This window comes from Ciona intestinalis, unplaced genomic scaffold, assembly GCF_000224145.3.
Source record: "Ciona intestinalis unplaced genomic scaffold, KH HT000206.1, whole genome shotgun sequence".
NCBI classification, from domain to species: Eukaryota; Metazoa; Chordata; class Ascidiacea; order Phlebobranchia; family Cionidae; genus Ciona; species Ciona intestinalis.
In genome coordinates this window covers 2213-15856 of record NW_004190527.1, presented here as the reverse complement: position 1 = coordinate 15856, position 13644 = coordinate 2213, and the positions used below count along the sequence as shown (strand labels likewise).

Sequence of the window (13644 nt, the reverse complement as noted above, 5' to 3'; positions counted from 1 at the left end):
TGAGTGGTAATGCAGCTCCAAACTGCTTAAGTACTAGCAGATAAGGTGTTCGCGTTTTCCGATTTCATAAAGACCCGTAACGCAGAAAAGGTAGCTCACTAATTCAAGCAGAGGACGAAAAATAGTAACTCAGTATTGTTTTCCTCAATGTCATTCGATATTAGGCAAATTTTACACAGATACCTTAAGTTTCGTTACCGGGTATACGTGTTAAGTTTGTGAGCCCAAAAGTAAAATCACGGCAATTTACATGCAAAACTGCAGCTAGATACACCAGTTTATGGTAATGTTATGCGTTTTTGTTTGTATTTTTATATTTTAAACATGTTCTTTTTTGTTTTTGGTTAGTAAACTTGATATTTTCTGTTTTTTTACTCTTTAATTGATTGAGTGTTCAATAAAAGTTGATTATTTTTGTGAGGTTTATTATTGTGATAAGATATAACATTAGTAGAAAGCCATTTTTACGCGCAGAAGTGCTTGGTTTTTTAAAAATCGCAATATTTAAACGAAAAACAGCACCCAGCAATGATAAAATGCTATGCCGTGGGCTCCGTAATGGTGGCGTCTATGACGTCATAGACGCGCGACAATGGATAACAAGACTCGTTGTTTTACAATCCGTTTCCTAACTTGGTCTATACTAACTTTGATAACGACTATCGTTGCCCCGCCATGCGAGGGTAAATAAGTTACATACATGGTAACTTGTAAGCGGGCATGAGGTGTATGAAACAGAACACCCGTGTTATAACGACTATCGTTGCCCTGCCATGCGAGGATAAATAAGTTACATACGTGGTAACTTGTAAGCGGGCATGAGGTGTATGAAACAGAACACCCGTGTTATAACGACTATCGTTGCCCTGCCATGCGAGGGTAAATAAGTTACATACGTGGTAACTTGTAAGCGAGCATGAGGTGTATGAAACAGAACACCCGTGTTATAACGACTGCCGTTGCCCTGCCACGTAAAGATAATTAAGTTACATGCATTCATGACAATGAACCACCGTATAAAGCAAGATCCAATGTATTTATTACAATAACCTGGAAAGCATCTTTATATGACAGAAAAAATCAAACTTTGATGAATTAGAGTTAAAATTATCGTAAATTGGAAGAAAATGATCTAAATGGTAGAAACATATTAGAAAAAATATCTCACATTCAAAATAAAAAATTTTCATTTTCAGTAAACTGTTGATTGGTTTACGACATCCGTGTTTTGTGGCTCTTGTTTTGCTGTGAGCTTAATATACAAAGCGTGAAAGTTGTTAAAAACTTTTGATCTTAAGATTTTTACAAAATTGTCATCAAGCATATAGATATAGAAAAAAAAAGAGTTAAAATAAATTATAACAAAATCTTTAAATGGAATTATAACAGTACAATTACTCAAGAAAAGGAAAAATTGCAAGAAAATTATGGAATAAATTGGGCTGAGAAAGTTTTACTTACATAAGCGCTGATCCTTTGGAAAACCAGGGTATTTGGAATATTAAGTTATCAGCAATTAACATGTTACTATGTGCACCTAGTTTACACATATAGGGTATCATAATTCATTCCGGGGCATGAATGCATACCCTGCATACCCATGTTAGGCGCCTATTGTCACTAATATTCTTAACACATTAAGCTCAATATTTCTGACGATATATACATATTTCTAAACTGTGGCAACATACACATAATTTGTACAAAGCAGAAAAAGTAGGCACAAAATAAAGTTACAATTAGTGGAACACTATCCTGTCTTCGTGATCAGATGCAACAGATTGAAAGCAGAATAATTTGTACAGCGCAATACATTAGTGGATGATTTCCTTCTCATAAACCCGCAGTGTGTTCATAACTCGCTTTAATTCAGATCTAAAGATTAAATTCATGTTTTACTTTAAGCTTATGGTGAAGAATTAGAAACATAAAAAATAAAACAGAATATTTTGATTTACCAAGCCTGTCTGTTGTACTTTAACTTTATTTTGTTGCGCAACGTTTGAAATATTTACCAGGCTTGCCAAACACACTTGGCAAGAGGGAGTGTGTTATGAAACATATATAGAAACAATTACTAATAAGTAGTGTGGGGTAAGATGGGATACCGTTAGCATCTAAATCCCATATTCCCTGATCTTGTTTTATCATCTAACAATGCTCTTTAAAAGTTGTATTTTGAACAAATACCAGCGTTCTTTTAGGGTCATGTTATAACAATTAACAACGCTCTTTTAAAGTGGGCAATGCTTATACATGACCTCACCCATATAAAATACGATGTTCATTGATAAGTATGCACCACTAACAAAGTACAACCACCGACTAAACAACCCACCTCAGATCAGCCACTTCCATCTTCAACGACTCGTTTTCTTTCTCAAGAAAGTTTGCCCTCATCGCGATCTGGTTCTCCTTAATTCTCCGCGCTTCCCGTGACCGTTTTGCTGCCACGTTATTTTTATTGCGACGATTCCAGTATTTTACATCCTTCCATACAAGGTAGTAAAGTGTTTTCGAACAATTTTGGTTTTAAACATCATTAAAAAATCAATTTAAAGGAAATTTTCAAATACAAACTTTATACGACATGTATAGGAAAACAGACTTCCTGCCATAAATTTTAATGTTGCTCAAAATTTAAACAAAATCTTTTCATAAAAAAAAATTACATTAAATTACAATGACACATCAATTGGAACAAAAAATCTAAATAGAAAAAAAGTTAAATTTCTAAAATTTAAAAAACCCTCAAAATTTTAAAATTAAAAAAAAAAGTTAATAAAACAAATTATCTGAAAGTACCTTACTGTCGGATGAAACGTGAACTTTCCGGGATTTGCGAACCATCGGTTTTGGTTTCAATTCATCATCCGTGAACTGACGTGTGCATGGATTGAATTCATTGATTTCACCACTTTCCTGAAAATATCTTGTCATTTCTAATACCAGGCATATTGTAAATTCATCTGGTATGAAAACATGGTATATTTTCAACCTATTTCATACCAGATAAGCCATTAAAAAATTATTCAGGAAATATTTTAAACATATAAACACAGATATATTATTGTGCAAAACTATGCAGTGGAAAATAATGTGTTATAAATAAGTTGAATGCGTTTAACAGGCCACTACTGGGTTGGAACAATTGCTGTTATGTATGTTATGGAAAATAAGGAGTTACGATATATAAATAGTTGATTATGTTTCATACCGACTGTGGGGTCGAAATAAGAACATCTGCCGAGCTCGGCGTGAAATCCACTTTAACCGGCGTCGGTAATCGTATTTCAATCGGTGGTATTGATATCAATGGAGCGGGGTTATACTTGTAGGTGGGAGGCTTATGGTTGTCATTCGATGTTGTATCCGATGCTTCTGTTGCATGGGACGTTGATGGTTGTTGTTGTTGTTGTTGTTGTTGTTTTTCCATTGTTGGCGAAGGTGGAATATTGATCCCGTGTGGTGATGCCGCCATTATATCGGCGTAAATTGCCATCTGTTGCTCACGAAGCTTGTTGCTTTCCATCTTATAGTTAGGGTAATGATCTGGACTTCTAGCGTAAACATTCTGTGTATAATCTACTTTACTGGGGAGGTTTTGCAACGGTGTTTGTGAGCTTTTGAATGAGTTGTGGATCCACTGCTGGTTATATGTGGCTGCACTGAATGTTTGCTCGGCTACAAGTCCAGGCATGTCCTGGTACAACTGACTCGAATCCTGAGGTTCTGGAAATCAAATATAAATTCCTGAATAAACAATTAGGCCAATTGTGTAGTAGGTTGGGGTAAGATGAAACATGTTTGGAATCAGAGGCGCCGATTTTAAAGAGGCCACGTTTATGATGACATCCTTCGTTTTGCAGAAATTAGGAAAATACGGTATACGCGAGTTTTTATCACTCGCGCCAAAACCCGATTAAGCTATACTTTCCATGGCAGCAGTAACAATAACGGCGACTATTAAAGTTTGCCAAAGCTGCTGCCTATCGTTCATGCGGTTATGAAACTGGCAAAATCAGGCAGTCAAACCCATTAACGGTTCTCATTAGCAATCATGTTTTTCAAGGTACCATTGTTGTTCGTATGCGTATTTGGCGAACAACGTCATTTTAATAATAAAATTCATAAAAAATAAGTTAGTTTTAATCCAAAAATTGAATGAATTTAAAATAAGTGACTTGTTATTGGGGTCTAACTTATTTATCTTAGAGTCTCTTTAACGTGATTATAAGCGCTAACATGACTTAACATGCCTGAGGCGTATGCAAGCCACCCAAGTACAAACAACTGGTCAAATTAAATTCATTCTTCTGTTATCGCCCTGTAGTTAATAAACCTCTCAACTTAGTTTAATGCGTGCTATAAGTGTTGACACACATATCATGAAACTGTCAATATGATATCACTAATGAAACAATTGAGTGGAATTGTGATATAAAACCACACGGTTTACACACAATGTAAGATATATCAAGTAAATAAAGCAATTACAGTTTCTATTTTTGTAATAAATTCTACTAATTCATATAATTCATGCTTATGTATAAAGTTGTATCAAACATCTATATGTCTTATATTATAATTTTGTATTTCCTATATGATAAAATACATATCAGCAAAGAACGTTCCTACATACAATCTCGAGTAGTTGTTATTTGCTTAAAACATTATCAGGAAATATGGGGCTTATATGCTAATATAAAACAGTATCCCATCTTGCCCCACACCAGTATATTGATAATTGTCAAAAACATGATTAGGAAACATGGGACTTAAGTGCTAAATCCCATCTTACCCCACAGTATATTTAGGTTTAAGAATTGATTTGCTTTGTAATATAATTTACCTGCAGATGAGCTGGTGGTTGAAACACATGAAGATGCTGGTGACATCTGGAACTGAAACTCACTTGTCTGGAAATCATGAACGTTATATTATATATATGAGTGTATATAGCTATTCTATATGGGTCCTGCAGCATGATATTACATGGGACTTTTAGGCCAAAGTTGGCTTATTAACATCCAGGGTGCTACTTAAAACCAACATGCCCCATTCTAACCTTTGATTCTAATCTTGAAGCAATGTTTGCAAAGCGTCCTGCCTAATTTCCACTGTATACATATTAATAAAGAGGTTCGGCAAACTCTTGACTTTTATTCGCCAAAATTTTACAGTCGGTATCGGGCATAAGGAACATTTTGAGATCAAAATTTTTACCGATCACCAGTTAAAGGATTACTTAACAATAACCATCCTATATAATATATTACAAATCCTCACCTCTCCATTTACGTCATTTTCCTTCAATAAATCATCCAGGTCCACAGGTTCAAGTTTCAGATCATCTGACAACAGCATATCGTTCCATATCTGTGGTCCAAGGTAGGCCGATGCAAGGTCAGTCTGTTCGCTCGCTTCTCCACATTTTTCTTCGCATTTTTCATCTGTATAAACAATAATAGCATAATGATATACTTTGCAATAAAACAAAAAGTATTCTGTAATAATAAAAAAATATATTTTTGGACTTTTTTTAATTTAAACCAGTTTTGTTTTATTAACTGCATAAATAATAAATTAATATTCATAATATAATAACAAAAACTTGTATTTGTCACTCCGAATACGGTAGCGGAGCTTGAACAAAAATATAGGTTATAAGTCAAAACAGCAGCCGTTAGCACGGTTGTTGCACGTAGACAAACAGTGTTTAACATCTGTTATAAATGTAATAAGCAGAAAACATAAAACAAACTAAGCGGAGCAATTTTCAAATTTAAGCTGTAAAAATGACAGGTTTTATGGATTATTTCAAAGTAAACGGAAAAAAATGTAAAAAAATACTTAAACAATGTGGTTCGCAGCCTTTCTGTTTTTGCACTTTGGTCTAAATTATTGAAATATTTAGAAATAATTATATTACATGGAACAAAACATCGGGATCTATTTGTATATTGATCATGTAGTAAGGAATCACCCGAACATTTATTTCTAACTTCTTTTCTATAATTTGTCTGATCCCATAAACCTTGTGCCATCTGGTGCGTCCGCATGCATTGGTATTGTTGGCAGCTGTGGGCTGAGTATTGGTAACTATGTTGGCTGAACTGGTTTGAACGCAAACTGTTTCTAGTCAGACTCACAAACTGCTTATCTTGGTAAACGTTCATTCTGTTAAGGCACGAAAATGATGCAAACTTTCATTTCATATCAATATATAGCAGTTTGTGTATAATGCCTGCCAATCATATTTACATAATGCATTGAAATTCCATGGTTGATTCATAACACGTAGGTGGAATCGTATCACAAATAGCGAACGCCATTGTTTCGACCCTTCATTAAACCCATTGTTGAAAGGAAATATAATATCACCTGGCGCCGCGCCAAAACTAAACAATCCATGCACATTTTCCCGCCATATTTGCAATATGATAATTGCTGTCTCTTGTCTGCAGGTAACGTGGGGGATATATTCGCAAACTATTAGATATAGCAGTCGTAGTGACAGTGTGTCTAAATATATGATATGGTTGAATATAATTCTAATGTTTTCATCATAGCAAAACTGTGTAGTTCAATGCTGTTATTTAAATCTAAATAAATTTGTTAAAAATGTACTTTAATATATAGTGATGTTATTTGAGTTATATAGATATAAATATAATATGTGTAAAACCATGAATTACATTAAAAAACAAGTGTAGATTCCATAAAAGCTACTTTACGAGGATTCAAACCCAACAAACAGGATTAGTAGATATAATAGCATGTTTCAGCCCTACATAACAGTGCTAGGGATGCACATTACAGAATAATTAGGTATTCTAGGATATCCTAGAATACTTTATTTCGAATCTAAAATTCGGAATCTAGAATTTCAAATCTTTTTATATTTATGGGAAAAAATAATTTTACCCACAAAAGTCAGTTTATTGACTCCTTTCATAGCAGCCTTGTTGGATCATGAGTTGTAAAATGATCAAAAATTGTACTATTGGGTAGTTTTTGCGTCATGAAACGTATAGCAGGCTATGAAAAGACGTTACGAAACGCTTACTCTCGAAAGTCCCACAAACACACAAAAAATTTTTTTTAAATTATTAAGTTTTAAAAATTGTTAATATAGTATATGAGATGACGTGTGATAACGTCATTAAACAAAATACCGAATCCCGTAATTAGATTCGAATACAAAAGGATTCGAAATTCTGTAATGTGCATCCCTAAACAGTGCTGTTTTAAACATCTGGTCTTGCTGGAAAATTATTATACAAATAAAGAATCTTTCAACGGCCCATCTGGTACGAAAAAACGTAATTTCCGCGAAATATATATAATATATACATCTGTGATCTGTTATTAAACAATTGGTAGGGCTTGATTTTACCTGTTACATTTTCGTAGCACCAGATCATTACTGTATTTCTGACATAGAAACCTCATTTAATCTATTTTTAAACCAAATGCTCACCATATACACCGAGTGGCATAATACATGTTGCATTTATACTTGTATTTTTAGCTCTTCCGGCAAAAATTGTGCTAACTTATATGTTTTAACATCATATTCAGTTGGTCTTTATCAGAGCAAATGACACTTAATCAAATATTAAGTTTGAAAAACTGTTGCCAGAAAATGTCCATAAAACAATTATAATACAGATATATATCTGCATTTTAGTTACTGTACATTACCACGCAACATCAGGTGTAATCTGTGCAGGTTATAAGTTCGCAGCCTTGCTCTTAAAGTCACAAATATTCAGATAACAGATAACTATCCTAACCAGTACAAACATAATGAGATAATTCACATAAGGTACCATGATGAGAGAAACAACTATATCTACTGGAAGACCTTATGACAAATACAAACATTACACTTACACTGGATATCAATACTGAACAACTGTCACACAAAGAAAAGGTGGAATCAATATTGGAAAATAAATATCCGTCATAACAGATGCTGTGGTATTGCACTTTAAAACAAGTTGGGAATCAGACCAAAGGTCAAAGATATCGGTAATTAAAGTGTGCTGTGGTTGTTTGACAGAGTTACATCAATTGCATGAAAAACTTAAATGAGGTTTCTTAGGTGTTGGGGTAATAGGCAAACTCTGGCATAAATCTAATTTCTGCCGAATGAGCCTAATATGTAGTTTTGTACAATAGACTCCTCTTCCATTTATGGAAAATATGTTTGAGGTTCATTCTTTATTAGACTGGCACAGATGAAACGCACAAGTTTTAATTGTTGGCAGTATGGTCAACTGGTGAATCAATAATGTGTATAAACCGTTATTTGTTGTTGGGATTATTATAAATCAATGATAATTCAACCAAAGACTGCTCTGGGAGATAAGACAAAACTAAAGTTAATTTTATAAATATTACTTATTATTCATTTATTTTCAATGGAAAAATACCAACTGGTATATTTTATTCTGAAATGTCTCTGCACTTTGTGAAACTGCTGCCAATAAACACAAGAATGGTCATCAAGCGAAAGCAGACTTCATGTATCATATTATCACAAGTGCGGAAAATCTCAAGATAGAAAATAAATCGAATAATATGAGCAAAAGTTGAGGTTTGCCAAGTTTATAAGACAAACTACCTTACAAAACGAAAATCTGAGTTAACAACTTTGAAACCAAGCTTTAGTCGTTTGTGACCTCTATGTTAAACAAGTGCCTATAAATGTTTTGCAAAAGGACACACTCCCGGAATGGTAGCAGCGGTGAACCTTGAACCTGTAACTTTTAGGTTAGAGGCAGGCACGCTAACCACTTTGCCGTAGCAGCGATGAAATACCAGTGTACATTTTATCTTTTAAGAAAGCATGAACAAAACATACCATTATTATTTACATCCTGATGACCAAGCAACGCTGGGTTTTCCAACAAGAACTGAAGCGTGAGAGAGAGTTCCTCTTCATCGTTTGCACTTGCGCTTAACTCCATTATAACTTGAATATTATATCTTCATGTTAACTAATTACTGCTACTGGAAAATGGTTGCGTTATATGTAATATATATAGAATAGCTTAGTTAATGTACAGAACATAATTTTTATTCTTCTTTTCACTTTTTATAACGCTATGGATAACAAGAGTCGAACTCTATTATTTGATTACTCTATCATAAGAGCTGACACTGCAATATATTTATGTTTATTAATTAAGTATTCCTTTAGCTAGTTATTAGTAAAACTGTTTGTCTTAAAATATGTGGCTGTTAAACTACTTAAACCTGTATTCAAATTTAAAACTATACAGCTCATGTTTAAATCAATGACACTACATAACTGCAGCGCTCTACTTAATTGCCGCAATGTAAAAATACTTTATGCAAGCGTAGAGCGCCTCTGTCGGGCGTTTGGGTGACAGCTGTTAATTTATAAGCGGGTTCTTGGGTCTAAAACTTCTTGTTAAAATCTCTGCTACATCGGTACAATGAAACCGACATATTAGTGGAAAGGCATGTGTGTAGCAATCTACCATAAATGTTACAAGAACCGCAGACCAAAGCCATGGCAAAACCAAGTAAATAGGTTCGAAAGCGTAAAAATTGGGCACCTAATTTGTTTTCTGGATCAAAAACACTCAACAACGGGATTTTGAAAGATACATTTGTGACTTTTAGTCAATAGAATAGTATTTTGCCCAAGGACACATACGCGCACCACGGTAGCAGCGACGAGCTTTGAACCCGTATAGTGTAGTTATACGCGTGTGTAGTGTAGCCACTGCACCACGACAAGGTACCAGCGCATTGCAGTGGAAAATTTTTGCCTGAACCAGCGTGGGCAATTTGTGTTGTTTGTGGGGGGGGGGAGGAGGGGGGTTTAAATATAATAAAAAAAATGTTAATAAAAATAAGTTAAGCCCCTACTTGTCAGTATAATAACTTTGTTTCTTAGATTAGACGATAAGGCTTCGTCTTTGTCGTTGCTTTCAATCTCGGGCGTTCTGTTGTGAAGTTATATTAATTGGTCCTGATTGATAAGAAAGTATTGACCTAATTATCATTTCTCTTTCGTCTTATTTATTCCAAGTAAGTAACATAACCCGAAACTGTAATGACATACAACACATATACCAAGTAAACTGAAGGATTTCGCTTAATGCGGTTTCCAGAATAAAGCTTCCCCTGCTATTACATGGTTGCCTGAAGCTAAATTGCAAACATGGAATTATCTTTTAATTTACATTAACGTTATGTTGCAGATCTTACTATAATAATTTAGTTTATAGACTCACGACTAAGTTAGCGTGCTGCAGCGGCGGGGGAATACGAAATATATTTTACTTTCTATTTTCTCCATTTAGTAGTAAACAAAGAACATTCAAAAAAATTTAAAATCGTATCCTCACGACTCCCATAGACCGTTGTTAATTGTTTGAAAAAAGATCAGGATATTTAAATATTATGTGATAAAGGTATCCCATCTTACCCCACCCTACTCTATATTATCTTAATCAATGACGCACAATTTTATCGAAACAATCACGTTTAAAAGTAAGTGGATTTTTTACATTGACATCGAGTTCGATAATCAACTGAGTTGTGATCGCAGCTTGCTGCAGATATAGTTCACACCCTTACGCGAACTAGGATTTAAAACCTTTTTGTCATGACAGCGCTATATTCTTATCTTACAGATCGACAGTGAGGGCGATTTTCAAGCAGACGAAAGTATTTCCTGGCATCAGCCAGTTACTTGAACAAGATAATAATTATACGACGTATATGGTAATCATGAAGTACAATTAAAACCAAATGGTCACTTATGAAATGGGCGTAACGGCTAAAGGTACGCGAGAATTTAAAGCTAATGTTATTAAATTAATTAACGATTTTCTCTTGGTATCAAATCAAAAGTTAATCTGTATCCCGTAAAGGCAATTATACAACACCATAAGTCAGTTATTATGAATGAAATGAGAAAACATAAGTTATTGTACATTAGTTTATGTAAGGGTAAGATGGATAATGTTTGCACATAATATTTCGTATTCTCTGATCGTGTTTTAATGTGCTTTTAAAGACGTGGGGATACGTTAAAAACTGTTTGAATGATATTTGCTTGTTAACAAATGGGACAATAAAATGGCATGAAAGGGTGTACCATCTTACCCCGACTTACTTACAGTGTTTGCCCATAGCTGCCTTGTGATAGTGTAGTTATTGTGCTAAAAGCTACTCGCGTGACAACAGGGAGTCAAACTATGTAAACAAATTAGAACGGATCCTAAGCAAAGCAGACAGGCTACAGCTCGCGTGCAAACGTTTAGATCGGACAGGTTCACTTGTCGGGAAAATATGAGATAAGACGAGAGAGTTACAAATGCAAGAGAAGCAAGCGGCTTAGCGATAACCCGACGCACGCGAAGTAAATTCCAACACTACCAACTTTTTCTTTAGCGAGAACTCTCGGCGTATAAATACTTGAACATGCAACAGCAAGCGTTAGAACAAGTTTAGCTTGGTTTGAGTAATAGCTGATGTTGTGCAGCAACTTGTAACAATACATTTATTGCAGATTTGCGTTGTGTAGTTTGAAATCTTTACTGAGCAATTTGTTACTATGGCACCTAGAACGGGCACCGTGATATACGCGCACTGCTGTGCAGCGACGTCAACTATTACTGAAGTAAAACGATCCAACTTTTTAAGGTGAGTTCAAATTATATTGAACAGCATTCTATAAAACTTGGTACAACAACCTGCATCAGTTTTAACGACTGTAGTTTGGCTTTTGATTCCTTTCTCTTCGTTGTTTTAATTATGTGATCTTGGATATCGGTTTAAAACGTTAGGTTATGTCGTACGTGTATAGTAATGGTGGATTAATCAGAAATACTTATTTTTGCAGGAGAGCAAATAAACAAGACACGCTACCCGCATCATCTAATTATTACAAGACCTCAGCTTCAAAAGCAAAGATCTTAAACTTAATCAAAGAAAAGATTGCGGACGGTGAGATCTCATCGGAGGAAGATCAAGACAACGTGGAAGACATCAACTCGAAGAAGGTAACGAATCAACATGTCTACTCATGGTAGGGTAGGGTGGGGGGAGATGGTACAATCTATTTTCTCGTCCCATTTAGTAGTAAACAAAGAACTTTTACAGAAATTATAAAACCGTATTCTCACGACTCCAAAAGAATGTTGATAATTGTTCAAAACACGGAAATGTGTGATATTATGCTCTAACAATATCCATCTTACACCACAGTATTTTCTAACCGACTTGTTCGCAGATGGAACTTGTGTTAAGCATCAAGACAAAGCTGGATGAACTTGACAGCATGAAAGATTTACTTCAAGTTGAAATGCGCGAGAATGAAAGCTTGGGAGGACAGGTCCTTAAGAGTGTACAGGATGTTTGCACGGATCGTGAAGAAGAAAAATACAACAGCTTTGTTCATGATGTTGATATGATCATCAATCTGCTTCTCTCGCTGTCAGGGAGGATGGCGCGCGTGGAGAATACGATACAGATGTTACATCCGGGAGGACAGGAGCGCGAAATGGTAGGTTAACTAAAAATAATAAAAAACTTATAATAATTTTGTAAATGCAAAACCTAACAAAATACTTGTAAGCGAATCCTATCTACCGAATCGACAAAATAAAGTTATTAACTCATTATTTAATTTTTCAAACAGAAACTTCTTTTGCTGAAGCGAAACCAATTATCAGCTCAATTAGAAGACGCTCAACAATTGAGACAATACATAAACAGAAGGAGTGTTGCATTCACACGACTGTTACGATTAAAGCTAACACACGAACAGGTGAGGCATGTAATATGAATGTAACTTATTTATCTTTGTTCGGGGGGCAACGACAGTCGTTATAACACGGGTGTTCTGTTTCATACACCTCGTGCTAGCTTACAAGTTACCATATATGTAACTTTGTGGGTGATTGTTTTGGGTGATTTCTTTATTGAAACTACAAAGTTGTAATCGACGTATATTTGTTGTAGTTTGCGGATTACGAACATTACATCAAGATGAAGTCGGCACTTATAATGGAGCAAAGGGAACTTGATGATAAAGCGAAGTTAGGCGACGAACAGATGCATGATTTGATGGAGAGTTTACCTGACGACTTGCAACAGAAACTACAATCGCTTATGAACGAATGAGAAACAAATTGTGAGACCGGAGCGACTACAACCCGAGCTAGAAATTGAAGGAGAGAAGAAATCTTTTAAAGGAGTTTTCGAAGCGAAGCAGCGGGGCATGACGGGGAATGAGATGGAAGGAAAAACAAACTATTTATTTTTCGTTATTTCTTGTGTTTTTTGTTTATTTCTTTCGTGTTAAATAAAATGACATTCTATAAAAATACTTTTGTTATATGTAAAGTATAGCAGGAAAGGGTATAAGCTGGAGTGGTAAACAAAGAATCTTACAGAATTAAATAACCATTTTCTCACGACTTTGTTAATTGTTATAAACAAGATTACGAAATATGGGGTTTAGTTGTTACAGTATCCAATCTCACCCCACACTATCCCATCTTACCCCACAGCATCCCGTCTTACCCCACAGCTTCCCATCTTACCCCACAGCATCCCATCTTACCCCACAACATCTCATCTTCCGCCACA

At 35.0% G+C, this 13644-nt stretch overlaps 2 protein-coding genes across 2 annotated transcripts; one reads left to right on the top strand and one right to left on the bottom strand.

The window, feature by feature from the left end:
* Positions 1-1138: 1138 nt before the first annotated feature.
* On the bottom strand, positions 1139-9019 carry tef/hlf (transcription factor protein; the record flags this gene model as incomplete). Its single annotated transcript, NM_001078365.1, is given in 7 exon segments — positions 1139-1875; positions 2339-2490; positions 2806-2922; positions 3218-3732; positions 4853-4919; positions 5290-5453; positions 8873-9019. Coding segments are annotated over 7 exon segments (1182 nt in total). The 5' UTR covers positions 8979-9019.
* A 2539-nt stretch (positions 9020-11558) lies between these two features.
* On the top strand, positions 11559-13372 carry LOC100184075 (protein Shroom3-like). Its single transcript, XM_002123650.5, has 5 exons — positions 11559-11694; positions 11894-12053; positions 12284-12556; positions 12692-12820; positions 13015-13372. The coding sequence occupies exons 1-5, from the start codon at positions 11606-11608 to the stop codon at positions 13174-13176; spliced, it is 813 nt and encodes a 270-aa protein (XP_002123686.1). The 5' UTR covers positions 11559-11605; the 3' UTR covers positions 13177-13372.
* The last annotated feature ends 272 nt before the right edge of the window (positions 13373-13644 follow it).

What these genes read in the sequence shown, in the direction of transcription:
- LOC100184075 (XM_002123650.5), top strand. Translation starts at nt 11,606, where the DNA reads ATGGCACCTAGAACGGGCACCGTGATATACGCGCACTGCTGTGCAGCG. An exon ending in AAACGATCCAACTTTTTAAG is followed by an intron (nt 11,695 to 11,893) that starts GTGAGTTCAAAT and finishes TTATTTTTGCAG; the next exon opens with GAGAGCAAATAAACAAGACA. An exon ending in AAGACATCAACTCGAAGAAG is followed by an intron (nt 12,054 to 12,283) that starts GTAACGAATCAA and finishes ACTTGTTCGCAG; the next exon opens with ATGGAACTTGTGTTAAGCAT.